General features: G+C 41.7%; 2 protein-coding genes and 5 non-coding genes across 13 annotated transcripts; all 7 read left to right on the top strand.

Moving 5' to 3' along the window:
* The first annotated feature begins 59 nt into the window (after positions 1-59).
* Positions 60-8,808, top strand: LOC117543954. The gene is made up of 14 exons (XM_034212646.1): positions 60-183; positions 1,237-1,340; positions 1,430-2,281; positions 2,508-2,670; positions 2,859-2,956; positions 3,283-3,498; positions 3,747-3,834; positions 4,073-4,194; positions 4,294-4,396; positions 4,484-4,555; positions 4,666-4,775; positions 5,045-7,351; positions 7,691-7,784; positions 8,184-8,808. The coding sequence occupies exons 1-14, from the start codon at positions 160-162 to the stop codon at positions 8,319-8,321; spliced, it is 4,491 nt and encodes a 1,496-aa protein (XP_034068537.1). The 5' UTR covers positions 60-159; the 3' UTR covers positions 8,322-8,808.
* A 454-nt stretch (positions 8,809-9,262) lies between these two features.
* Positions 9,263-27,557, top strand: LOC117543889 (ubiquitin-associated protein 2-like). Of its 7 annotated transcripts, none has more exons than XM_034212515.1 (29): positions 9,263-9,379; positions 10,730-10,867; positions 11,222-11,299; positions 11,392-11,502; positions 11,678-11,834; positions 12,106-12,183; positions 13,050-13,113; positions 13,339-13,421; positions 15,979-16,031; positions 16,133-16,194; positions 16,404-16,617; positions 16,724-16,973; positions 17,080-17,208; positions 17,489-17,625; positions 18,197-18,450; positions 19,000-19,234; positions 20,277-20,316; positions 20,554-20,674; positions 20,899-20,956; positions 21,638-21,851; positions 22,418-22,509; positions 22,917-22,967; positions 23,094-23,172; positions 23,504-23,689; positions 24,164-24,334; positions 25,109-25,213; positions 25,670-25,743; positions 26,004-26,195; positions 26,780-27,557. In XM_034212515.1, exons 2-29 carry the CDS (start codon positions 10,772-10,774, stop codon positions 26,873-26,875), a joined length of 3,480 nt encoding a protein of 1,159 aa, XP_034068406.1. In that variant the 5' UTR covers positions 9,263-9,379; positions 10,730-10,771; the 3' UTR covers positions 26,876-27,557. The 7 variants fall into 7 exon arrangements, with proteins under 7 accessions (XP_034068406.1, XP_034068408.1, XP_034068405.1 ...); XM_034212517.1 differs by having other exon boundaries at positions 18,197-18,456; positions 21,644-21,851; XM_034212514.1 differs by having other exon boundaries at positions 18,197-18,456; positions 21,641-21,851.
* Positions 15,536-15,612, top strand: LOC117544025. Its single transcript, XR_004568631.1, has one exon. It is a non-coding gene; the product is annotated as a small nucleolar RNA SNORD121A (small nucleolar RNA).
* LOC117544026 lies at positions 18,668-18,746 on the top strand. The gene has a single exon (XR_004568632.1). It is a non-coding gene; the product is annotated as a small nucleolar RNA SNORD121A (small nucleolar RNA).
* Positions 20,736-20,814, top strand: LOC117544029. The gene has a single exon (XR_004568635.1). It is a non-coding gene; the product is annotated as a small nucleolar RNA SNORD121A (small nucleolar RNA).
* On the top strand, positions 21,159-21,236 carry LOC117544027. Its single transcript, XR_004568633.1, has one exon. It is a non-coding gene; the product is annotated as a small nucleolar RNA SNORD121A (small nucleolar RNA).
* LOC117544028 lies at positions 23,247-23,320 on the top strand. The gene has a single exon (XR_004568634.1). It is a non-coding gene; the product is annotated as a small nucleolar RNA SNORD121A (small nucleolar RNA).
* Positions 27,558-27,625: the final 68 nt, after the last annotated feature.

The following is a 27,625-nucleotide window of genomic DNA, read 5'->3' as shown; positions in this document are numbered from 1 at the left end:
TGTTCACGGATAACGGGAACTAAAATCCCCCTCCCAAAACCGTTTTCGTCGCTATGGAGACCTACTCTGTGTACGGAAATAGTGATACTCCTCAAGCAAGCAACTTTTTAAACATTAATGCATTTTGTCAGTTCAGAATGTTCCATCAGATAAAACGTCATGCTCACTCATTTGCCTTTTCAGGTAAGTGTTCTATTTACTTTTGCCAATTTATGTTACAGTATTTACAGCTTTTCACTCAGTCATTCAATTATTTGGGAAGCACAAGCTCCCAATGATAATAATGTATTGCCCAATGTTTGATGTGTATTATAATGTGACAATGATTTTAAACTGGAACTTACCTTTTTTTTTTATTGAGGGTTTGTTTGATAGGCAAGGCAAGTTTATTTATATAGCACCTTTCAACACAAGGCAATTCAAGGTGCTTTACAAAAATGAAAGACATTCAGACAAAGGCATTTAAAAAAATAAAAGATAATAAAAGAATATGATAGATAGGAGTTAACAATCCTCTTCCACTTTACTTTGTGTTATATGGCTAAACCAGCCCTGTAATGTAAACTGCTCTGCTGGTTGTCTATCTAATTTGCAGAATTACCAGTTGCTGACTCTCAAATTCCACCACGTGTTCAATGGGACTGTGACCCCACCTTATGGAAATATGGAGCTCTAGGAGGGGGATGATTCGAAGAGGTGTACTGTTTCATAAACACAGTAATGAACAGCACTCTCACCTTAATGCATTTGAGTCATATGGTAGTAATATTGCAGCTGCCAGCCAATCTACTGTAGAAGTCAAAGAAGCAACAGTTGCATTCTTATGTCTGCTATATTTATCATGATACGGTGCATGTGTCTGCCCTGGTTCATTGCTGACCAAGTGTCACATTTCAGCATCATACCAGTGTCGTGTGCTTTGCTTGACACCACAACTGTGCAGTGTGGTAGTATGACAAAGTGACCAGCCAGACCATTGGCAATCGGTCTCTGACAGGAATCACTGAGGGAGAGAAACAGACAGCAAGGGTTTACTGTGTTGGAAAATAGCAGTGTGGAGCTTGTGTTGTGGGGGGGGGGGGGGTTTAGTGTGTAGTTGTTTGGAGTTTTTTTTTAATATTCAGCCTGTGTCATAGAATTTGTCTAGCTGCACAGTCCTATCTTTCTTTCTTTCTTGCCTTTGCTTTGTGTGGCCAACTGATGGAGAAACTAAAGCGATATGTCTACCGCCCCCAGGGTAAATGGAGGGAAGAAAACGAGAAACAAAAGAAAGGGGAGGAAATGTCACTTTCCCTGTATGAGTGTCTGAAGGCCATTGGGCTTCAGCGTCACTATGCTAGGTAAGCTCACTCACATCACTTCCAAACTAACACTTGCCCTGCCCCCTCCTCATCTGATCATATGTCTCCCTCTGTTTCCTTTCCTTCAGGTTTACTTCTGTGGGTATTTGTCGTGCAGCCCACCTCTCAGCGCTGACCATGGAGGACTATCCAATCCTTGGGATCTGCTGTATGGAGGACAGGACGAGACTCTTCAATCTGGTCCAAATGGTCAAAGCTCTTGACCTAGAATATGAAAATAGTGAAGATTATGGTGCTGACAGTGGTGATGAAGGCTACACTGCAGCAGATAGTAGCTTTTCTTATGTTGGTGGTGAAGATGAAGAGGATGTTTACAATGATGAGAATGAGAGGGGTGCTGCTGAAAGTAAGCTTAATTCAACGCGTTTTACAAAACCCTCATCCGTTCGCAGACGGCTTGATTTTAATTGTGAAACCATCGATCACAATCTGAATCTTTTTGTTTATCCTGATGCCTCTGTATATGTAATGAATAGTGAGGCAGGGCAGGGCAAAGGGTCGGCCCTATCTGTGCAGCTTGACTCTGGAAGTGCTGCGGTATGTGGCTGCAAGTGGAAGAACAACCACAGGCTGGATTATCATAGGTATCAATCTGGTCGTCACACAGGAGCAAACACTGAGCCAAAGATTATGGAAGGAAAATCCATGTTAAATTTTCACACCAGATTATCACCAAAGTGCGAATCATCCATCAAACCAAAACCCCAGCCTGAAACAGTGGCATCAAAGTTGTTTAACAACAAACTATTTGGGCATAAAGATAGAAAGGGACTTTTAAGGAAGAAGAAACCCTTGACAGAAATTAGCAGTAATGCGGCTTCTGAACACACGCCTAAGCCAACACCTGTTTATGAACTAATGAGAACAGCTGGCTACAACTATGGACTACCACTGAGTTCCCCTCCTGCTCCAAACAAAACGTGAGTGGCAGTGGTTTGTGTTGTTTTTGTGTTTAGTCCATATTTACAATTAAGTATCTTAGTGCAGTAACAGTACTAGATACATGTATTGAATATGAAATACATTTAGATAGTAATATCAAGTATCTAAATGGCTACAACATTTACATCTAGGCAATGATAATCATGTTTTTCTTTGCACATGATAATCATGATTTGGTTTGTCTGTGATTGGTGTGTGTTGCAGACGACCAGGGGCGCAGCGGATCAGTGTGTGTGTGAGGAAAAGACCTCTGACACGCACAGAGTGCAGGAGAGGAGAGACAGATGTTTTGACAACTCCAAGTGAAGAGTGTGTTATTGTTCATGAAAGCAAAGAGGCTGTGGATCTCACACAGTACATACTAAAGGTAGATATAAAGTCAAGATATGAGGCAATGTCTGAAACATCATGTAGGAAGAAGACAGCATTTTCTTCAAATAAACACTTTATCATTAAACTGTGATGATGTGAAATAAAGCAGGGTGGATTTTCACTTTAAGATCTACTTCTCAAACCATTTTGCTGTTCTTCCTCCTTGTTCTTTGGTCCCTGCAGCTCAGGTTCTACTTTGACCAGGTGTTTGGGGAGGAGAGTTCCAATGAGGAGGTGTATCAAAGAACAGCATATCCTCTGGTGCAGCACATGCTCAATGGGTAGGTTAGCAGTAATGTAGTGGCATTTATGGAGTTGTGTGTGTGTGTTGTCAGCTTTACCTGCCTTTCTAATGAAGTCAGGGGCGCCGTAAGGGGGTGAAAAGTTAGGAGGATTCTAAGGGCCCGTGACTGACAGGGGCCCAAACAATTTTAGAAAATTAAGAAAAAATGTTTAAGTAACCAATGTGATTATCTTTTCATGGGGCCCAAAATCCCTGGCGGCGCCCCTGAATGAAGTACATGCTTGTACATGGTTTTGGCTTTATGTTTCTACCAACCAGTGCTCCCTAACTATCTTTATTTGTGTTGTGTTTGTGTGTCCATAGAGGCAAGGCCACCTGCTTTGCATATGGCCAGACAGGTGCAGGGAAGACTCACACCATGCTCGGTTCCCCTGTGAGACCAGGGTTGTATGCTCTGGCAGTCCGGGACATTTTTGCTCACCTCTCCACCACACACATGAACTCTCCCTTGCTGGTGTATGTCAGTTTCTTTGAAATCTACTGTGGTCAGCTGTATGACTTGTTGGACCACAGAAAGAGGTGCGTGTTTGTATCAGTAAGCGTGTGTATGTGTCTTGTTGCGAATACAATTGGTTAAACGTTTTATGGAGTAGCTATAAAAAAAAGTAGCAATTGGTATAAAAAACAGATGAATAATACCCCATTTGTTCCATAGGCATGATTATTTTTTTGGTAATCCACCATCAAAATGAACCTCTTTAAGCTTGATTTTTCTTCTTTCTTGAGTTATTCTCCCTCTTAATCTCGTTCTTTTCTTTCTTTATTAGATTGTTTGCCAGAGAAGATGGACTTAAGGTGGTTCACATTGTTGGGCTGCGTGACGTCAGAGTGAACTCAGTCAGCTCACTGATGGAGGTTCGCCCTTTTCTTTCTGCTGTCCATGCTGTGTAGACAAGAGCTAGTCTTCTGGTTAACACATTGATGCAATGAGCAATTCCAAAATCAGAGATCTACCATTAAAAATAAACATCAATAGAAAAGTATAACAATATATTGTGAGGATTATTCCAATCTTAGGTCACGCTTACTTGAATATTACCTATCATTATGTTTTCTTTGTCTCTCTTTTTAATGATTTGTCCTCCTTTCTAAGGTGATTTCACAGGGAACAGAGGTGCGCACACAGGGGGTGAGTGGGGTGAATCCACTCTCCTCTCGCTCCCATGCCTTGCTTCAGATTCAGCTAAGGGATGCAAACCAGCAGATAGCTGGAAGGTGAGTGACAACATGTGCTTTTATCATATTGTAGGCTTATTATACTGTACACACTATCTGATTGTATTGTCTTGTGCTCCCTTGTTTGTGTGCTTTCAGAATGTGGTTTGTGGACCTGGCAGGAAGTGAGCGGGCATCAGACACCAAAGAAGACAGGCAGAGTCGCATGGAGGGAGCAGAGATCAACCAGAGTTTGTTGGCTGTAAGACACATGGACACACACAGACACACACACATGCTGGGATTTTATATATTTTTTCATTTGTTTGTCTTTCTTTTCTTTTCTCAGCTTAAAGAATGCATTCGGTCCCTGGATCAGGAGCAGTCTCACACACCTTTCAGACAGAGCAAACTGACTCAGGTACTGCAATATTCTGTTGTGTGTGTGTGTGTAATTATCATGGCTGATTTTTTTGTCCAGCTTGATCAATAACCTCTCCTGTGTTTTGCAACACATTGTTCCTTTTCTAGGTTTTGAAAGACTCATTTGTTGGTGACTCAATGACGTGCATGATTGCCAACATTTCACCTGGTCACTTAGCAACTGAAAACACACTAAATACACTGAGATATGCTGACCGGTAAGTGCGTGTGTTTCAATATAGTTGCTGGAACGTTTTTTTTCTTTTCTCAGAGACCTAGTGGATTGCATTCATCCTACTTTGAATCCTGATTAAATGACTTTGGAAAATGTAAAATATAAATGTGATGTTTAAGAACAAATTTTATTTTCATCTTACTCCCAGTGTTGACAACTTACCAAGTCTTTTTATAACGTTTTGTTATGGACTGTTAAGGTAATAATCAGTAACTGCTATTTGAGATATTACATCTTATATTTTTTTCATAGGGTGAAGGAGTTAAAGGGACTACGAGGAGGAAGAAGAGAAAAGACAAATCACTCCCCCAAGCGTAACTTGTCAAACAGCAGCAGCAGCAGCAGCAAAAGCACAAGCAGCATAATTGGCACCCGAGGGAAAAGTCCTCCCAAAAAGCCAAAGTTAGGGAGACATAGGGAGGATTTTTGCCCCATCTCGCCTACCATTAGATTGACCATGGGAGGCGAAAATCTTTGCTCTACACCCAAAAACAGCAGATGGGGAGAGGAAACAACTGCAACAACAAGAAAGGGAATTGACTTTGAACATATAACACCTGTTGGAGGTTTGCTGGGAATGAGTGGTAGGAGGGACAGGATGGACAGAGCAGACAGGAGAGAAGGTAGAAAAAGAGAAAGGTATGGAGTATCTGACAGTGTAGACAACACAGTTGGTGACCAAAACATAGAGGCAGAACTGGTCTTGAGACAATCAACAGATGAGCGGCTTCACTTGTGGGAGGTACCAAGAGAATCTGGATTATGCTACAGAGGAAAAGAGAGACAGCGAAGTTCAAAAGGGGCAGGAAAAGATGAGAATAGAGGGATGGAACAAAGAAGAAAAGTGGGAATCAGTAGAGACACATGTGATGAAGCAGAGAGGCTAAGGGAAAAATATTTGAAAAAGGCTGATGAAAGGGAAAAGGACAGAGAGAGCCATCTGAGACAGTATCACCAGCAGTTACAGCAGTTCATGCCCTCATCTTCATCTGTCCTCTTCTCATCCTCTACATCCCCATCTATTTCTTCCTCAAATCAGGCCTCTCTCTCTTCTTCTGTCTCTCCTTCTACCTTTCAACAATCTTCCAGCCTCTCAGTTTCTGCCCTTATGTGTCATGGTTTGGAAGGAGTTTTTGATACATACGGGGCTAATGTTAAGGTCAGGGTAGATAGTAACAGAGGACAGTCATCTTTCTTCCCCAGTCAAGAGATTTGCTTACAAACTAAAACCTCCCCTAGCTGCAATACAAACAAGGCTGTGGTTAGTCCTGGTGACTCAGGTGGATCTGGTGATGCTTGGAGGGTATCCAGGGATGGGAAAGAGGAAAGATTTGGGCAAGACAGAGATACACATGAGAAGTTAAGGTCACTGAAGGCAGCAGGGGAAGGTGAGGTCAGAGTAAGGAGGGAGGAGTGGAGACCAGCAATGGAAGGAAAAGGAGTGGGGAGATGGACCTGGGTAGCATCAACAGAGACAGAGCAGGCACACAAGATGACAGGTGCAATCCCCGATGAGGCAGTAGTGTTGTACAACCGTCACACAGAAGAGGGTGAGGAAGGTCTTAATGTTTCAGATGTCACAGCTGATAGAGTGTGTAGTACTGAGGAGCGAAGAGGAGCCGACAGTTACGGTTGTCTGTCCTCCCAAAGAAACATTGACAGTAGCAGCCTTTTTAACCGCCCTCTGGATGAGTCATCCCGTCAGCGAGCTATAGCAGAACAACCTCTCTCCCCAGCCTGTGGACAACCAAACACGCCCCTGACCCCTAATCCCTCCTTTGAGTTAAAACACACTACATGCACCTCAAACATCGAGCCAATACCATTGGAAAATGCTCATCAGGAAGTACCATTAAGCAGCTGTAGAGTGAAGCCACCATGGTTCAATGCCCACGACAATATACCTGATTTTTCAAACTCTCAATGGGCCACACTACCTCTCACTACTCCCACAACACAGAATAGAGGTAAAATACCAGCAGAGCCTCTCAACATTTCATCTGAAAATCCAGCCTACACTATGGCACACAACGGTCCAGATGCTGACGCCAAAAAGTCAGAATTACCTCAGGAAGAGACTGCAGGTTCAATCAGCTTCGTCATGGACCCCCTCAGCATCTCCTTGCTTCAAGTGGACCAACAGGCTGACAACCTTTCTTTCCTTCAATGGGATCAGAACAGAACCACTGCATCCCCACCCAAAACCTCTACACGTTCTTCTATGCAAACTTCTGTCATGCAGTCCAACTCCTCCTCTGTCAACCAGTCTGCAAACACAGGTTCACTGAGCACACACGATCTAACGACCAATGGTCCCAACCAGAAGCCATCAGAACATGCACACAATATGCACAAAGAACTTTCTTTGGCCATTTCAACACCACAGTCAGAAAGGGTCTTGGGCCAGTTGACCACAGTGCCAAAGCATTGTCAAACTGTACATTCAAACACCTCAATCCAAACCAACAGTCCTTTACAATTAAATAATCAAGAGAGCACCAGCAATCAGCAAATTAGACCCATCTGCCTTTCTAGGCTGGAAGACTTGGATCACGGCCAGTAAGTACCAGACATGTCACAGTTTTTACACAATCATTTTAATGTTGTTAATGAGTGTTTCAGAGGCCAGTGCCCATTATAATGAGACAGACTGGATTGTATAATTCCCCATTGTGTTAGGTTGATATTTTACTCTTGTCACAAGTTGCTTTGTTTTAACATTTGATTTCATTTACATTTAAGTGGATCCTGCAGACATGATACACACCTTTTTGGTGGTCAATTTAGAAAACCTGCTGTTTATTTCAGAGTAACGGAGCAATCACAACCTACAATATTAGATGAAATAAAAGCCTTGTACTGTAAGAAAAGTATGTATTTTTTCCAATCCAATTTAAGGTGGCGTGTTGTCCAGGCCCACTGGGAGCAGCTAGAAGAGATGGAAGCTTTATGTCGTAAAGAGGGGATGCTTCTGTGTCGTCAACCTGATATGGTCAGAATAGATCAAAGCCACATATGTGAACTCCTTCATTTTTGTATATTACATTTTAACTTGCCCATTTAACCTCTATCCCAAGCACTAAGGCTGCTTTTTAGATCATTCTGCAACCAACAACATCCCACATTTATGTATTTATATATAGGTAAATACTGCTGAGTATCAAGCATTGTTATAATGTTTTGATGGACTTGCAGAAAGATCAATTCACTCATCGCTTCTATCACTGTCACAGATTTACAAATGAAGAATTGCTGTGTTTTGTCTCATATGCCACTGCCAAAGGCATTTTTGTTATTTGATGCAAGTCTAATAAACAATAAAGTTATTTAGATCTGAATACATTTTAAATTAACGTGTGTCTGTCCTTACTCTCTGTCTCTCTCTTTATAGGCATTTGGGGATTATATCCACAAACTGAAGGAGATCATGGAGAGAAAAGCTCTGTGTGTCCACATCATGAAATCTCACCTACAGCAATACCTTAAACCCAGTCAGTGTAATCAACCACACCACCAAGAAAAAGAATAATCATGATCCAATTCATTGAATTAAATTAATAGGCATATAGGAATATTTGCAATATCTTTAAGAAATGGCAGGTTTGCTAAGGTGGGCTGTTGATGAGTGAAATTTTCCCTGACAGCACTAAGTTTGTGCATTATGCACATTGATGTGGTCTGTGTATGTATGTGTGTATATGTATGTGTGTGTGTATGTTTGTGTGGGTTTTGTTTTTGTCTTCGGTGCAGGAGTGTGGTTGTTTGGTTTGTGGTTTATTTTTTACATTCTCAGTACTGTTGAAATGCTTATTCAGATAAATACTGTTATACTGTATACTATAAGACATATTGCCTGGGTTCTTTGAATTATAATTTCAGTTTTTCTGCACAAATACCCACCGAACCTGGTCTTCCCTTTAGCTATTACTTAAACTGTGACTCTGTAATGATGATGCTCTGAACTTTTTTTTTGTTGCAATTACAATTGGAATTTGTTGCTACTTGTTAAATACAGTTCTTATAAGACTTTAAGATTAAATGAAGTTTGTCTAATGAACTGTTCTGTCTTGTGAAATATGTATCTCGCGTATAGGGTGAATATCATTTGAATAGAAAATGCCATCATAAGACAGTGGATTTAGTTGATGCTAGTATCAGTAAAGAAACTTACAAAAACGGTTTGGCTGAAGAAGAAAAAACTCCCTCTTAAACAAAAAATAAATAAAACATAACCTATCATATGTGTATTTGATATCGTATCAGAAATTACATGTGTGCCTAATTAGCTAAATATGGGAAAAATATCAGCATATTTTATTTGTAATAAACTATTTGTACAGTATAAGGTTTAATTTCACCATGGTTTTCACTTGTCCTCAGACTCAAACATAGGCTGGACTCAACCCTGGAAATATTACAGCAACGCGCGCTCCCACACAGGAACGCGCACGCAAGGGCACGTTGTTGAACCACGTGATCATCTTGTAGGGTTATGGTTGGCAGTGTTGGCTTCTCCTCGTTGAACAACGGCGCGTTGGGTCACGTGACAGCATCTGCTGCTGCTGGCTGTGCGAAGCGTGTTAGCAGGTAAAATGAAGAATATACATTTTGTTGTTATATTGTTTTCGAATTGAAAGCCGTTTGAACGACACAGTCAGCCTATCGTACAACTTTTACAGTAGTTTATAGAAAAATGATCGGTCGATTCAGAGAAACAGTTTGTCCTTTTCGGTGGTGTCCTAACTAGCTAACTTACTAGCTAACAAGCTAGCGTCGTATCCGTAATGCTCATTGTATGCGGACGGGCCGTTCACATGCCGGGTCAGTTCGCTAACGTAACTGCTGATAGCCGCTGGAGTTAAACATGAAGGGGACACACGATTCTTCGATACGTCCCCCCACACACAAACAGTAATACAATATCAGTTTAGATAAATGTTGATAACCTCTCGTGTGTTCGTTTAGTTTCGGTTATGTTTGCTGCTGCTAACTTTAGCTACATGTAGCTTTGAGTGACTAACGTTAGCTTCTCTCTTGGTTAACACAATAGGGTACATCGTCGCACTTTGTTTATTATTTTTACGTGAGTCGAGGTGACTTCACGAACCCAATCACAATAACGCACAGGTTAACTTACTATATAAAAAAACACTGATATCTTGGCGGTAGTTGTAATATTATATTTTAACCTTATACACCGTGTGTGTATCGCACACGGAACAAAGACGAGGCAGGCTAAAGCTAGCCCGTGCTAACGTTAGTTGACAGAGCTAAAGCTAATGTGAAAGTTAGCAGTGTGGCTCATATTTCCTTCGAGCTTCTTGTAACGTTCACTTTAATGCGTTTACGATTCCGTATGATCCGAGCCGGTCGACATCATTTGTTGTGTTAACAGGCTGACATGTTGTCACTTGTTAGCGTTAATATTACTTGCTCAAATGAGTCACTTTATGTGGTACAATCTAACCCACGGAACGTGTGTATGCTTGCAATTTCCTTAGACACAGCTCAGCATGGCGTTAAGCCCAATATATTTTGTGTTAGGTTACGTTATACTTTTAGTCGAATTCCGAATCGCTGTCGCTATCTAAACGTATTTATTAGGTGACGGTTATTATTCTTAATACCCTTAACATATGGTGGGGCATACTCGTTGTGTTTTTGTGTGGTAGACTGAGGGAGGGTTGTAAGTTGACACCCGGATAGTCCCCTCTTGGCTGGCTAAATTTAACCCGGGGGGGGGGGGGGGGGGGCGACAGATGGGGTTATAGACTTACATGGTATACTTAACAACAGTAAGTCTCAGTCTGCTCTTAGCTCGTTTATTGTACTTGTATTCGACATTTATTCAGTATTATATTTCACATAGCGATTTTACTAACTCACAATTCTATGTCATTCAACTTTGCTTATGTTCCCTCTTCCTCTCTCCCCCAGATTTTTCTATTTTGTACATACATTGTTTTGTATATACTGTATATGATGACTTCAGTGGTCAGCAATCCAGCCCGAGGGCCTCGGGACAGAGTGCTGCCCGCCACCACACAGACAACACAGCCACAGAAACAGATACAGGTGAGGGGTCACTGTTGGACATTCAGAGGTGAATCCAGGCCTCTCCTGTTCAAGTATTATTGTTTAATCTAACCAAAGGTTGCCTCAAAGTGATAAATACATTTTTAGTTAAAAAACGTTATCATACTGAATATGGATGGAAAGATAAAAGGTATCACAGATTGCAAAACAAGTTAGGTCGATTGAATTCCCATTTTTGTGATAATCGTGAATATCCTCACATTAATGTCTTCAGAAAGCTTCTTTGCTTACAAGCATGGTAGATAGGTGAGAAATAGTCTGGCATTAAAAGATAAAGGACAGACTCTGTCTTCTTAATGTATTGTTTTAAACTGAAGTCTGTTTCTCTACCAGGCAACAGCAGAACAGATTCGCTTAGCCGAAGTGATCTACGACAAAAATGATGCTGACTTTGAAGACAAGGTTAAACAGGTAACAGTCTTCTATATTCAAACTTAACATTTTGAACATTACAGCCCTCATTGATGATCTAACATAAGACTGTCTGTTTTTCCTACTCAAAGCTGATTGAGGTAACTGGGAAAACTCAAGATGAGTGTGTGGTTGCCCTCCATGACTGCAACGAAGATGTAAACAGAGCCATCAATTTTATGCTGGAGAGCACCTCTGACCCAGTAAGAGTCTTATAGATATATTCCTGAGCCAAACTGATATGATACTTTTTATTATGCTTGTGTTTGCATCTGTTTGCAATTCCTTTGGGTTTTGAAGAATTCACATATGCACAATACAAGTGTTTTTAAAAAAAATGTATTTAAAAATTCTTCTTCTCTGGTTTACCTCTGTCAGAGCTCCTGGGAGACGGTGGGGAAAAAGAGGAGCCTTGTGAAAGAAGGACCCTCAGAGATAAAGGAGAGCAGAGAGAAAAGGGGAGGAGAGAGAGAGGCTAGTCGAGGACGTGGGGCGTCCAACAGGAGGGGCAGAGGCATCAGTCGAGGGCGTGAAGGTAAGCCTCTCTATATGTTTTATGTATCTGCTGCATGTTCCCTGTTAGTTTGTTGAAATAATGTCCTCATTGACGACTGTTTATTATCACTGTTATGTTGCTTAAAGTATGGTTGGTATATGGATTTGTCAACTAACCGTCTCTCCCAGATTTAATACACTTTAATTTACCAGCAGGTTTCATTAAAAACCCCCACGTTATTTTTTTATTCCACTTTATTGTTCACAATGAGCTTCCTAATTTAAATGAATCACTGTTTGTTTGGTTCCAGGTCGGTTAGAAGAGAATGGGTTTGAGGTGGCACCTGGAGAAAGGGGGGGAGACCGTGGGCGCAGAGGGCGTGGCAGAGGTGAGTCATATGAGAAATTACACTCCTTCATGGATTATTTACTACATTGCCATTTGTTAGCAATGAAACCAAAAGCTCACAGTTTGAGTATACAATTATTATGGAATAAAGCTGGATCCAAAGCTACAACCACATTTTTCAGATGCTCTTTTTACGATACATTAAAAAAAATGGAATGACTGCAGGCTAGAAACTGAAATGTATGCTTTAAGAACATTTAATAATGTCTTCTTGTCAACAGCGATGATAAGATAGGGTTTTTTATGTTTTGATGAAGTAGCTGGCAACACATCTATTTGTGTCTGCAGGCATTTAGAGTGTTGCAGCACTCAACATGTGTGGAATGTGCTCAGTCCCTGCAGCTGCTTGAGTGTTTGGTGAGGCAGGTTGTCAATAGATAAAGAGATTGAAAGGGAGTAGGATCTGACTTGATGTGTTGGCATTTTGTGATAAAGAATGGTGAGGTTGATCAAGGCCTGGTTCAGAGGAAATTGGGTCAGATTTGTTGTGCTTTTAACAGCGGAGAAAGGAAACTTATTTAATATCTATGAATGTTTTAGCAGTTTAGTCGCTAAATCAATATTCCCAGAGGTTCAATGATTCTGAACATAGAAATGCAGACCTTATGAGTTGTTCAGACAGCCTGTCAACAGTTAATAGCTCAACCTCAATAGCTCATGCTTCTTAATTTGTATCCTACAGATTGGTTTGGTATCAATTTCAGGCAGTTAACTGCTATGCTTTCATTGTAGAACAAAAAAGGGAAAATATAACTTAATATTAAAATAAACAGACACATTAATGCAGGTATGCTAATGCTCAACAAAGATCAATGATTACAACAGATGGTTGTTTTGTTTCCTCAGGGGCAGGGGTTCGCGGTAGAGGAAGAGCAGCTGATGGCACCAGGTTCTCCGGTGAGGGAATGGGGTAAGAACATGTGTCCATTGTGATCTTAAGTCGGATGAGGAGGTGATGATGGTAATAACAAGCACATATCTTAAAAAACAAACGTGTAGATGAATAACGTTTCTGAATCTCCTCATTTATTAGCGACAGCATACCAGATGATATTCTCATTGATTTTTTTTTCTTGGCTCATCTACCTTACCTGTCTCCTCACCTTTCTTGTTTTCCACTGTCTACTTCTTTCAGCACCTTCAATCCATCTGACTATGGAGCTAACTCTCGAGCTCGCCAGGAGGCATGGGATGGCAATGGACCTGCCGAAGGATCTGGTAAGTAAAATAACAGAACATAAGATGTTTTGAAGCAGGCTTTTAATTTGACTTTTTTGATTTGGTATCAAATTTGTTTCATATAGCCCAATATCACGCATTTGTCTCAGGGGGCTTTCATGGGTGTGCAGCAGACAACACCCTCTGTCCTTAGACCCTGACAATGGACATTGGAAAACACCCAAAGTAACTCCACAAAAAACCTTTAAAAAAGTATAATAACATTAAAACATGGCCAATATAAAATGCAAACTTATATATAATAAAAAAACTATATATATATAAACGTTTTGTATTATAGCAGCTATCGGATGGAATCAATACATTGGCTGCACAGGTTGTCATGTCCGACTATCACAAGTAGAATCATAATGTAAAATGTGCCTGTAGAAAACGGCTTATGCCAAAATAGGATAGCAACAAGTTGTCAAGAGTCAGTTTAGCTTCGGTTGCTAAGCTAACATCACCCATTTTATACCAGAGAAACTTTCATAACAGCGTTGTGATGCCAAACAGCGAGCAGCACTGCAGCGGTCGGTAAATGCCGCTGAAACACATTAATAAACAATGAACCACGGCACTCTGGAGAAAAGTATAAGTTTGGAGAAGTCGTTATTTAATTTAATCTGGCTTCGTGTGATTAAAAGCAACACGATCATTGACCCGACGCAGTCCCCCATTGTTGTTGTTGTGTGCGCCGTTGGGGAGAAAATCAGCGACGTAAACGGTGACGTCATGACGCAGCAGCGGCAGCACCAGTCGGGCTCTGGGCGGTGTGAACAAAACGGGGGGCTGAAAAGGAAAACCGGTTCCGAACCAGAAGAGCGCAAGCACAGAGCTGCGTTGGTGTGAACGGGGCATTACTAGGGCCGGGACTTTAACGCGTTAATTAAGATTAATTAATTACACAAAAATTAACGCGTTAAAAAAATTAACGCATTTTAATCGCACTTATTTTTGCACCACGGAACGTTTCTCACTGGATGAGTTTCAGGCGTACCGATTATACTGGAGCACCAACTAACGTTCATGACTTCAGACAACAACAAACCACAGTGAACAACAGTGGGAAATGTTGTTTTAAAAAACGGACGGATGGAAGCGTCGATAAGAGCACGGTTGTGTGCAAATTATGCAAAAAGGAATTCGCATATCACCGCAGCACATCAAGCCTCAAGTATCACCTCAATGCAAAAACATATAGCAGCTAGCGTGGACGTTAGCCTCTTTTATCGCGTTCACACCATACAGTCTATGGTTCACACCAAAAAGAGCCGGTACTAAAATTAGTTCATGAGAACCTTTTTACCCCCACGAAAGTCCCTGCTAGAGAGCAGAGAGCTGCTAGAGAGCAGGGACTTTCGTACGGCTCTCTTGTGAGAAAAGAGCTATATTTCTGATTGGCTGGGCGGATTGCAAACCACGCCCCGTAAAACTCCCAAAAAGTTTGGTGAAGCCGCCATTTTATTATCCTCGCATTAGCATTATTAGCATTAGCCCAGCGCAGAAACGCAGAGAGACTAACTTATGGCAACACAAAATAAAACATGGAGCGGTGGAGATGAGGAGGTGTCGGCGTTCTGGCGATTTACTCGGAAGGCTTCAGTAGAAGCTGCTGGGACTCCCAGCAGCTTCTACTGAAGCCTTCCCCAACTCCGGGGACTTTGGGCGGCAGTATACGCCGTGAAGTGGTTTGCTGCCTGCCAGTAAACCCAAAGCAGAAGAAGAAGAATTGACGTCAGCGGCTTCATTTGTTCTCATGAACCTTTGTGGGAAAAGTACTGCGGTGTGAATGCGCCTAATGGTATACTAAAATCCATGTGAAAAAAATTGCTTCTCACTGTTCTCGGGTCAAATATTTATATGCGATTAAAAATGCGATTAATTTCGATTAATTAATTGCAAAGCCTCTAATTAATTAGATTAATTTTTTTAATCGAGTCCTGGCCCTAGTCATTACATTACTCTGCAAATGTGGCTATATAAGGAAATAGCCTTTTTGCATAAAACAGTTGTGTTAATTCAATTATTGTGCAGTTGGGTTATTTGAATACTAGACTTTCTTACCGGATTACACCAGACATTTTGGAAATATATATTCCTTGATGACTTTGGACTGGAGATAATGATGACGTTATCAAGCACATATCCTAATCCTTTATGTGGAAATAATCGACTGAATCTCCCATTCTCGTGCTAATGTATTTTGTTAAAGGTTTTTATTAACCCAGTTCAGCAGATTGAGCACTGAGGTTGTGCTAACCAATTGAGTAAAATTGCCATTCTTGAATCAAGCGTTTATTCCTAATGGAAATTGACCAAACGATAAGTCCTCCCCTGGTAACCTCAGTAGCTTTTAATACTGACCAACTTCCAGCTAAGAGACACAAAAACTCTAGGGATGCTTAGTTAGTAACATGCATTTAGGGCATACGAGTGCATACATGTAAAAACAAAAAAAGTCCCCAAACAGTTGAACTCATAGCACTGAGTATGTGAGACCCTGGCAATACTAACTTAGCTGATTTCCTTGTCTTTTTTTTATTTTTTATCCTAGGGCCATGGACAGGCCAGGTTGAAGACTGGGCTTCAGAGGACTGGAATGAGGATGTAAGGCTAATGAATATGGCTCTGAATGGTTTCGGCTGCACAGCACATATGCCTAGATTAATCTGATGGGTGCCTGTGTTTGCCCATGTCTTTTTTTACAGTTGTCTGAGACCAAAGTATTCACTGCCTCTTCTCCTCCAGCCAACATCACACCTGGACAAAAGTAAGCCACCCTGCCCATTTGTGCATTCAACTTAACACACTTCATAAAATAAATTAAGCTTTTTACACATCAAGCTTATTTTGGATAAACACTTTATTTGATCAGTTTGGTTATCTTTTCCTTTTTGACCCACTTCATTAAATTCCTTATTTCTCTTCCTCTCTATTCCCCTCACTCTTTCTGCTCCCTTGTCCATTGCTTCTCCTCAGTGCGGACCTTGCTGGTCTACTGCCTAATTCTGGAGTGGACTCTGACTTGGGGGCCATAGTTGATGGACCTTCAGCTGAGGATTTGGGCCAAAGCCTGGTGTTTACCAATTCCCACCACAATGGACGCACTGCAACACACAGCTACGCACACGCAACAGCCAACAGCTACGCCCATGCCGCCTCGGCTAGTTCCACCTACGCACATGCTGCACTGGTACAGAAAGCCACACATACATGCACTTACACATGACAGCACCAGCAAACACTTGTACATGGTATCAGTGTATTCAACTCTTATTTTGTTTCTCTCATCCTACCAGTCCTCTGTCCTGGGTTCCGGGTTCGGTTCTCTCAATGCGCCTAAGCCGACCCCTGCCGCTGATGTCCGGGCGTCAGAGCCACTTAACGGGCCTCGGCTCGGTCAGAGAGCTGGTCCGACGTTGGCATCAGCCAGCAACGTCAGCGGTTCCAAAGACGCAGGGCCATCCCCGATACAGAACCCTGCTCCTGTCCCCTCTGCAGAGATCAAGACTCAGAGAGTGGAGAATGGCTCTGTTACTGCCCATCACAGTAAGTGGATGAGAAATCTAACACATTGTAAGACATGCCTATTACCTCTTTACTATGCAAGATGTGCACTGCAGTAAAATGATAAATGTATCTCCATTCTCTTCAGTGGCCATGAAGCTTCAACCGGAGCCTTCAGCGGTGCTCAGCCAGCTGTCGCTGAGGCAGCAGTCCTCCAACCTCCCCAGCACAGAGCCTCTGGGCATGTTGCATGCTCCACACGTCCCTACACCGCCAGGTACGGCTGCATAGCGGTGGTATATTAATAATTAATAGATGTATGATATAAGGCTAGCGAAGGTGAGGGCAACATTTGAAGTGTACCTTTTGCCGTTGTGGACTGTGATCACTGTGGACTGAAAAACACAAAATTATTTTAGCCTGCTATACAACTACCTAAGCAATTGTTTTTCAGTGCATCTGTAGAAGTGCAAACGCACTAACAGTATCTGTGAATTATCATTGTGTTCTGCTCTGACAATTACTTTGACTTTAACAAATGTGTTAATATTCTTTAGGTCATGAGTCCTCAGTCTCTCTTATGAGAGATGGAGCCTCTCCAGGAATGAAGTATCCAGGCATGGAGCCTTCTGTCACAGAACCCCCTCAGCGGCAGCTAAAGACACAGAGACGCCGAGTACCTCCTTCCTCAAAGGTAAGCGCCTCTAAAATATGAAGGTTCTTATATGACAACACAAGTGTTAACTTCACTGAAACCATAACAAAGGACTGTTACTTGTTAGACATAGTAGAAGCTGGAATTATTTTCAGTAATAGATCTGCTCTTGCATGCTTGACAAGACGATGTGACAGGCTCAACAAATAGTTTCCTAAAGCTGTAAACTGAACTCTCATGACTTTATTTTTCATAATCACAGAGAATATCTTGTCAACAAACACAAAGGGTGCAAATAAATATTCAATACTTTTTCGGTATATCCATCTGATACCTTTTTATTTGTTAAAGCTTGCTGCTTAAGTCATGGCAATTTATACTGTAACACATTCAAGTGGCAATTTGAAATATTTTGACTGAACATTGCCATTAACAAGTTAACACCTACATTCATTTTTGGACTAAAGAGAACCTTGCACACACACTGAAACATCTGATGCTTTTATGTATCATACATAGTAGAAAAACACATATATATATATAAAAAAAAACATATATAAAATTGGTTATAAAGTTATCAGCTATACTCAATCCCCTCCTGTCTTTTCAGATCCCGTCATCGGCAGTAGAGATGCCGGGCTCAGCTGATATCCCCGGCCTGAATGTTCAGTTTGGGGCTCTTGACTTTGGCTCTGAGGCTGGTGGTGGAGCAGTAGACATGGGACAGAAAGAGTCGTCCAGGGAACACGCCCTGACTCAGGGCCAGGCTCCGGCAGCTCCGGTTCCCATGACTGTCCCCACCGCTGTCCCCATGCAGCAGCAACAGCAGCAGAGCAGCCTGTTCTCCCAGCCAGGATCCATGAGGTTTGTGTGAGTTGTTTTGAAATGGTGTAAGGCACAAGTTACAAAGAGAAAACTGCTTTTATGTTTTCAATTAAATCAGTAATAATACATCCCACCTTTTACTCCAGCAGTACAGATTTAAACACATGTATCTAAATGATGTTACATTTTAACACAATTACTACCTGTTTAATGAAACTACACACTATGTATCTTTTATTTATTGCGTCCCCTTTTTTTCCTGGAGATAATGATGACGTTTACAAGCACATATCCTAATCATTTTATGTGGAAATAATCTACTGAATCTCCCGTTCTCGTGATAATGTGTATATATTTTATTATCCCAGTTCAGAAGATTGCATTTAGCACAACTGACAACATTAAGATGGACATTTTAGGCAACTTTCGCAATGTACTTTCTTTTTCTTATTTGGTTGCTTTAGTGCAATTTTATGTTGGCTGTTTAAATTAAATCAGTAATAATACATCCCACCTTTTACTCATTTAGCTTTCTCAATGTTATTGTGTATTCATCCATCTTTTCCCTTCTCTTGGTCCTGTGAACAGTGAACACATGAGCAGCCTACCCACCATGGGCGTCTCAGATCCCAGTTTCCCGTCACCATCCTTGGGTTTACCCAGCGCCACGCCCTCCCCCTCTATGGGTCTTCCCAGTGCATCGGCTCCACCCTCTTCAGTCGCTCCTCCAGCCAACCGGATGGACACCAGTGGGCAAAGGTCCCTGCCCCCTCATATGGGCTACTCTCAGAGCCAAGATGTTCAATCAGCTGCTTCTCTTACAGTGAGGACAAACCTTTTTCTTCAAGTGCATAAGGACCCCCCCCCCCCCCCCTGAAAACGAGATCATCTCAAGGGCAGAGTTCCCGTTAGAATATTTTTTCGCCGGTCAACATGTCCGTTAAAGTTTAAATCTTCCGGACAAAATTTGAAAAGTGCCGGTCAAAAGTCTTCTTTGTTATGTATTGTGCTTTAAAACAAATTGATATTATTCGATATTAACCAAACTAATTATAGTAGATTAACTATTCAAAAGTCTACAGTAATTATAATAACACAGGAATAATAAACGGAGCGCTCTCTCCTTCTCCTGTCAGTATCATGCGGCTCACGGATCAGTAATGAGTGACCCGACAGTAAAACTAAACTTATCTATAACTAGTTTAGGTAGTTTGAGAGGTCATTAAAATAGCTACGTGTGATATTCTAACCTGAAGTGTGTTTTGTTCCGCTCACCGCTGCAGGTGATCATGCAGAGCTGCGTGTCGACTTGTCAGCAGCAACTGATCTCTCTCTCCTGTCAGATTAGACTTCACTCGCGTTTATGTCCATATCGATCAGATCTAGCTGATGATAGGACTACCTGCTTATTAAAAGACATTTAAACAATAAGCGTTGCTATGCTACCGGGTGAGGCCACAACGTATAGCGCAGCATTATGCATTTGTTTACATGCCCCGAGGCATTACCAACAGATCAACGCACAATCAACCCATACAGGACATCTCTTTCTCCACATTAAGTGTTAGACATTAGAATTGACTATTCTTGTCTGTCACATCAGTGGCGCAACTGATGCGGTATTGCGCTAAGGGGAAATTATTTTGACCGGAGAGATTTAGATTTGCCGGTCTACAGCATATTTTACCGGTCATAGTCTGGTAATTAGCGGCTAACGGGAACTCTGCTCAAGGGGCTTATCCTAATAATGCCTCTAATGACAATAGGATGTGTGCTAACTTCACTGTTATTTCTAGAAACGGTCTACTTAAAATCTGACATAACAAATCAAATGATAACACTTAGATGATTTCTTCTTTTCATAGAATGGCTACAATGGCATGAAGACACAGAGCAATCAAGAAAGTAAGTACACTCGGCAACCGGAGTGGCCAATCAAATCCAATATGATATTGATTGCTAAATGCATCCAGTAGTAAATGGAAACTGTCCTTTTACTGAAAGTGAAGGATGTTTGATAATCACCAGGACATACTCAACCATGTCTGGTTTTTTTCCGATTACTTGTCATTATTTTCTCTCACAAACAGCTTGTAACATCAACCCACAAAAATTGACATCAAACATTTTATTTTTGTTCAGCTACGTCAGCGTCCAGAACAGTGATGACTGAGTCTCCCATTATGACGAGTGACAGTGGCCACCACATCCCTTCCCCTGCTGTTACACCCTCCCACTCAACATCCATCCCCTCGCTCAGCAGGTACGGTGGTTTAATGGTATTTTGTATTGCACCTTGATTAATTTATTTTGTCCCTTTTTCCCCCTTGGAGATAATGATGACGTTTACAAGCACATATCCTAATCCTTTTGTGTGGAAATAATATACTGAATCTCCCATTGTTCTGCTAATGTTTCCTGTGTAAAGTACTTTTGTCGCCCTAATAGATTTAAGCAGGTTTACTGAATTATTTTTGCTTCCTCTAGTCATGTGACCAGTACTCACTCAACTGGATTGGCCCTTGCCACAAGCTCCTCCCTCACTGTAAGTGTTTGTTTATGCTTACACACACACACAATTACTCTTACATTACTTTGCAGATATGGCTATATAAGGACATGGCATTGTTGCATAGAACATAGTTGTGTTAACTCGGTTATTGAGCAGTTGGGTTATTTGAATACTAGACTTTCTTGCCGGATTACACCGGACATTTTACAAGAAAATATATTCCTTGATGACTTTGGCCTGGAGATAATGATGACGTTATCAAGCACATATCCTAATCCTTTTATGTGGAAATAATCTACTGAATCTCCCATTCTCGTGATAATGTATTTTTAAAAACAAGTTTTGTTTTTGTATCCCAGTTCAGCAGATTGAGCACTCTGCTGAAGTTGTGCTAACCAATTGAGTACTATTGGTCCTTGAATCAAGCATTTATTCCTAATGGTAATTGACCAAACAAGAAGTCCTCCCCCCGAACGCAGGACTCCATTGTAACCTCAGTAGCTTGATGGGGGTTGGGCCTGGCAAAGGATCAATGAGCAAAAACATAGTTATTGTTTTAACTCAGTTATAGTGCAGTTGGGTTATTTGAATACAGGACTTTATTTTAAGCTAAGCTCTCAGGAAAACTAACAGTTGATTTATGAAGATATCATGACCTGATCTGAAAGACTAAGTGGTTACTTCCCGCTCACTCACTCTGCTCTTGTCCTGTAGCAGCAGATGAGTCATGAGGAGAGCAGCCACCTCCATGCCTTTTCGTCGGCCAGCCAAGCTGTCCATTCCATTCCCTCAATTCCTATGGCTGTCAACAGTTCAATCTCCAATGGTATGCACCTATCTGGAGCACCAGGACTTACTCCTAACGGCACAACCGCTGCGCTCTTAGCTGCTAGCAACCGCGGGGCCCCCCTGCTCACCGCCACCTCTGGTAAGCTCAATGTTCCCATCACCGTAACACAGGAACTCATTTACAAAAGATTCTTTCAAAGGAGAATGACTTCCTCATCCCAATTGCCTTTGGAATCAGGCACTTTTGACACTCATATTAGGCAGATGTTAAATTATAACAAAATGACTTGCTGTTAAATGAAGCTACACACACATCTGTATGTATCTTTTATTTATTTCGTCCATTTTTTTCCTGGAGATAATGATGACGTTATCAAGCACATATCCTAATCCTTATGTGGAAATAATCTACTGAATCTCCCATTCTCGTGATAATGTATTTTTCGTATCCCAGTTCAGAAGATTGAGTTTAGCACAACTCATTAAGATGGACATTTTAGACCACTTTCGCAATGTACTTTGTTTCTTATTTGATTGCTTCTATGCTATTTCATGTTGGCTGTTTAACAGATTATCTTTCTCAACTTCCATTTGTTGTCTTCTTTACTGTCATTTTCTGTAGTATTATATAAATCCCAAGATAAGTAATTACTTAAACAATGTCTGATTTAATTCAAGCCAAAAATCCTTGTTTGTCCTCTTCAGGTAAAGCTCCTCCCAACTTGGCACAAGGAGTGCCACCTCTCCTGGCAAACCAGTACATCATGGGCCCGGGGGGGTTGCTCCCTGCTTACCCGGTAACTATACACTTTCCTGATATCTTTGATGTACTTGTTTGTGTATTCATTAGTTCCCTAGTGATCCAAAGGCTTGATTACCAAAAGGAATTGAAGTGTTATATTATATGGAAACTGTTTAGCATCTTCATTCTGTCAATCTTAAAGAGCCATGTGTTTACCAATAGTTAATAAACTGAAATGTGTTTTGGTTTTGACACTCCTTGTTCTATAGAGCTTGTGATGACTGGTTTAGTAGCTTCTGATCAGACATGACGTCTATGGCACGCACTGATTAAAGCAGAGTAGATGAAAGTTGAGTTGGCAGGAAACCGTGAGGTTAAGTAGGTACTCCCATAGATGTGTATCCCATACGCAGTATTTTATCATCACTAATTCTTCTCCACATTATCTTTTTATTTCGACAGCAAATCTATGGATACGAGGACTTGCAAATGCTGCAGTCTCGCCTTCCTATGGTGAGTCTGGTTATCCTGCACTGTACCCGGCTTTCTGGAAATCAACACATTCCCAAAGTAGTCAGCTTTGATGTATTGATTGGCCACCTTTGGCTTTTAAATTAATTTGTTTCTCTTTCTACTCAGGATTATTATGGTGTTACATTCCCTGGTACTACGGCTGCTATGCCTGGAAGAGAGAGCCTGGCCAATAATCCATATTCTGGTAAGTCCATTTTTAACACAATTACTCCCGGTTTTATGAAATGTCTGTCTTTTGTATTTATTTCGTCCCTTTTTCTGGAGATAATGATGATGTTTACAAGCACATATCCTAATGCTTTTATGTGGAAATAATCGACTGAATCTCCCATTCTCGTGATAATGCATATTTATCACAGTTCAGCCGATTGAGTTTTGCGCAACAGATTACATTAAGATGGACATTTTAGGCTCTTTTCCTTATTTGGTTGTTTCTTTTGCTAATTTATGTTGGCTGTTAAACGGATACTTTCTTTTCAACATCCGTTTTGTCTTTACTGTCATTTTCTGTCAAGGTGAGGCAACAAAGTTTGGCAGGAATGATTCTTCATCTCCAGCCCCCCCCACCAGCCTGTCCTCTGCGGGGGTGCAGTCGCAGGCTCCACAGGCCGGAGTGCAGGGGCAGGTCCAGAGCCAGGGGCAGCAAGCTCAGAACCAGGCCTTCCTCAACCCCCCTCTGCCCCCTGGCTACGGATACACTGGTAAGGAACTGGGATGCCATTCTGTGGAACATTTTCAACCGTTGACTTAATTGACAACACCATTCTTACCGGATTACACCAGACATTTGAACAAGAAAATATTCCTTGATGACTCACGGAGTTAATTTGATCTCTGACGTTGTTTGGCCTGGAGATAATGATGACGTTATCAAGCACATATCCTAATCCTTTTATGTGGAAATAATCGACTGAATCTCCCATTCTCGTGCTAATTTAATTTTAGTTATTTTTTATGAGGTTCAGCAGATTGAGCACTTTGCTGAAGTTGTGCGAAACAATTGAGCACAATGAGTATTGCCAGGCCACTCATCCTTGAATCAAGCATTTATTCCTAATGGTCCCCCCGAACGCAGGACTCCATGGTAACCTCAGCAGCTTGATAGAATAGCAGCGAGGGGTGGGACTTCGCAAAGGATCAATGAGCGATGGGAATTTATCATTTATTTTTTACAGGTCTGCCGTACTACGCTGGTATGCCAGGTGTTCCCTCAGCGTTCCAGTACGGCCCCACCGTCTTTGTGCCTCCTGGTTCGGCCAAGCAACCGGGAATGGGCCTTGCCAACCCCTCCAATCAGTATCATCAACAGCATCAGCCCAATTACGGACAGCATGCATATGGCGCAGGTAAGACTAGAACAAAACAAGAAGGTTCTGGCTGTCACTGCACTGACTGACTGACTGACTGACTGGTGTTTCCAGACAGCACATCGTATTTTAGTCAATTAATGATAAAATGTTTGAAATTAGGAATTCATCCAGTTTTTATTTGATGTATCTTACTTAAACCTGTGCGTTGCATTTGAACACAGGTTTATCTTAAAAATATTACTGCAAAAATATCTCAATCGCACAAACTGTCACAGCCACAAGGAAAAGGTGGAAAGGTTACTTGATTTGATGGACTTCACCAGTTGGAAAAGTGCTGGTGGTGATTGGTGCGTTATCTGGCCAATCGCTTCTGTGTTATGATTCTAAAAAGTACACAAGTTACTGTCTTGTAGAAGTTTTGGCGTAAGGACTCTTTGAATTCCATAATGTGTATTCCGAGACCTTGGAATGAATTGGGGGTGGACAGTGTAGAGGGAGAAAATACCATTTAATTTCCAACCCTTTATACACCTTATGCTGCATGTGTGTGTGGACTTGGGCCTGTGTGTTTTTGGCTTGTGCTGCATGCATAGCTCAAACCCCCTGCTGAAGTTGAACACGGCTCAATATAGACACAGCTGCCATTTTAGTCAGGTTACCTTACTGCCTCTCTCTCCCCTGCCCCCCTCTCTTTTCTGTGCCCATCATCTTTCCTCTTCTTCTCTTCACCTTATCTCGTTCTCTTCTCTCCCTTTCCTTTGCTCGCTCTGCATCCTCTCTTCTTCTGTACTCCTGCTCCTCCTCCTTCAGCCTTTGATGACCTGTCTCAAGCCCACGGTGGGGAGTACAGTAAGGGAGGGTACGGAGGCTCTGTCCAATCACAGGCCAAATCAACGGGCGGCGGCCCAGGGAAAGGTACATACACAACACATGTGCGCACACTCTAAAAGCCAGTCAATGTCAGTGGGCATTTCCGTGTAGGGGAAAAAACGGATGTACTCACAATTGCAGATGATTCTACAGTCAAGAGTGTACTGGAGGGAGGTGTGTAAATGCACGTGTGTGTGTGACTGGACTTTGATGTGCATTTAAATGAATATAGGCAAAAGTGAGGAACATGCCTCTGCACCTCCTCACTTAATATGCTTCTTCCTACTGGCTGGCCCCCCTCTTACTAACAGTGGAGATTGAAATGTTTCATATTCAATTATCATCAGTGAAGTGACACAGTTGTACTTCTTCTCCCTTAACCCCCTCTACTCTCCTCTTCTCTCTATGGTTTTCTTCCCTCCCTTTTTGCTTTCCAACCTTCTTCATTTCAATCTTTCCTTTTTATCTCTTTCCTATTCCCTCCTATTCTTCTGCTCTCAGCTCCAGGACTGTCAGGCTCAGGTAACAGTGGAGGCGTACCTGACATGGGAGGGTCAATCTACAGCAAAGCTCAGGTGAGTGACTTCTGCCTGTATTTAGTGCAAGACGTAATGCTTGTTAGATAATGGTCTTAAAATAACTCCGGTGACCCATTTAGCAAATAAGTCTCTTCATTGAAGCTAGAAAATACTGTCACTTTATCAGCACATTTTGAATTGCCCGTTTACTTATATTGTAAACTTTGGTTACAGTAGCATGTTTATTGAAAGCTAAATGATATTAGCTCTTTTTCTGGACTTGCAAATGTAACGTCGTATGTCTCTGTTCTCTCCAGTCATTTGACAAGCAGGGCTTCCACACGGGGACACCGCCTCCCTTCAGCCTGCCCTCTGCACTGGGGGGGGCGGGGCCCTTGAACCCCGGGGGGGCTCCTGGCTACGCCCCTGCTCCCTTCATGCACATCCTGCCACCGCACCAACAGCCCCACTCCCAGCTGCTGCACCATCACCTCACACAAGATGGACAGGTAAACAAAATGTCATGCATCACATTCTGCCTACCAGGGTTTTCACAACACAAATATGCCAAAAGAAAAGGTTGGGCCTAGTTGGGCTACTAGACAAGTCAACTCCTGTGCAATAATGGAATTCTTCACCTACAAAAGGACCATTTTTAGATCAATCACCCGCCTCATGTTGCCTTAAATTCTTGAGAAATGTTTTTCCCTTGCATAACTCCACAGTGAACGAAAGATTCCCAAAATACGTAAACGAGGGCCGCGTTGAACGATTGCAAAACATGCGAATGGTCGGTTTTTGTTTATAAATGTAACTTTTGTGGGTTAATTATTCTTCAAAATGTAATGGGCCTTTATGAAGAAAATAGTTAAGGATGGTTTGAACTTTAGTCAGGTTCTCTTAATGCTTAAGGCTAAGCAGTCAGTAGCATCGGGACCAATTCTTGATCTATAGATAGATTTTTGTGTCCGTGAAAAGGTTCATGGAAAATATTCCTGAAGCTGGAAGTCTATCATAGAAACAAAATAAAATGTAATAAACCTGTTTCTCTTTTTTCACCATTATTGACTGAATGGCTTGTTTCCCCCCACAGGGTGGTCCCGGTCAACGCAATCAGTCCAATAGCATGCAACAGAAAACCCAAGGCAGCAAGTCCAGCTATGGCAGCTCCCCCTACTGGGCCAACTGAGGAATGCTTTCCGCCCCCTCTCCCCGAAAAGGATGTGTGTGTGCGCGTGTGTAAAGCTAAAACAGAGACACACTACCTTCACAATGAGCAACCTTGGGCCTCCTCGTCCCGCTCCCCCCACCTCCACAAGTCCTCATAAGTCTTTTGGATTCTCTCTTCCTCCCCCATTTCAAAATTGGTTGTACATGTAAGATATTTATGTATGTATTTATATATATATATACTGTATATGTAATAGTAGAACATAAAATGTGGTTGCTGCATTTTATTTTTGAAGGACTTTTTCTTTACTTTTTTCAAAACTGCAGGAAAATATGTTACATTAAGACGGAATGGTAATTATGATGAAGAGAAATCTAAATCTAAAACTTCCTGTAAGAAACCAGAAAAAGAGAGCTATAGCACTGATTGCGTATGAGGACATTTCAGATGGGGGTGGGGTTTATAATAACTAACTGCATCTGTCTAGTCTTTTTTCTTTTTTTATACATAACTTCCTGAATGACCAGGCTCATCCCACAAACTTAATTTTGTAGCTTCCTGTCGTTCCCCTCCTGCCTCTTCCTCTTCTCCTTGTGTCAGCTCCCTCCCTTTAAAGACAGACCTGCCCATCTAAATTTTATATTTTTATTTAATTTTAACCCTGATTTCCCTCGAAATAAAAGTTCTGAGCAGTTCAAAATCTGACTTCTGAGTTTTTTTTGTGTATGTTGCGCATGATAGTTTTTTTCACATGGATTTATTTTACAT

This window comes from Gymnodraco acuticeps, unplaced genomic scaffold (genome assembly GCF_902827175.1).
Source record: "Gymnodraco acuticeps unplaced genomic scaffold, fGymAcu1.1, whole genome shotgun sequence".
Classification (NCBI taxonomy): domain Eukaryota; kingdom Metazoa; phylum Chordata; class Actinopteri; order Perciformes; family Bathydraconidae; genus Gymnodraco; species Gymnodraco acuticeps.
This window is presented reverse-complemented; position numbering and strand designations above follow the sequence as displayed.

What these genes read in the sequence shown, in the direction of transcription:
- LOC117543954 (XM_034212646.1), top strand. Translation starts at nt 160, where the DNA reads ATGCTCACTCATTTGCCTTTTCAG. An exon ending in CCTCCTGCTCCAAACAAAAC is followed by an intron (nt 2,282 to 2,507) that starts GTGAGTGGCAGT and finishes TGTGTGTTGCAG; the next exon opens with ACGACCAGGGGCGCAGCGGA. An exon ending in AACCAGCAGATAGCTGGAAG is followed by an intron (nt 4,195 to 4,293) that starts GTGAGTGACAAC and finishes GTGTGCTTTCAG; the next exon opens with AATGTGGTTTGTGGACCTGG.
- LOC117543889 (XM_034212512.1), top strand. Translation starts at nt 10,772, where the DNA reads ATGATGACTTCAGTGGTCAGCAATCCAGCCCGAGGGCCTCGGGACAGA. An exon ending in AGCCACAGAAACAGATACAG is followed by an intron (nt 10,868 to 11,221) that starts GTGAGGGGTCAC and finishes TTTCTCTACCAG; the next exon opens with GCAACAGCAGAACAGATTCG. An exon ending in GCGCAGAGGGCGTGGCAGAG is followed by an intron (nt 12,184 to 13,049) that starts GTGAGTCATATG and finishes TTGTTTCCTCAG; the next exon opens with GGGCAGGGGTTCGCGGTAGA.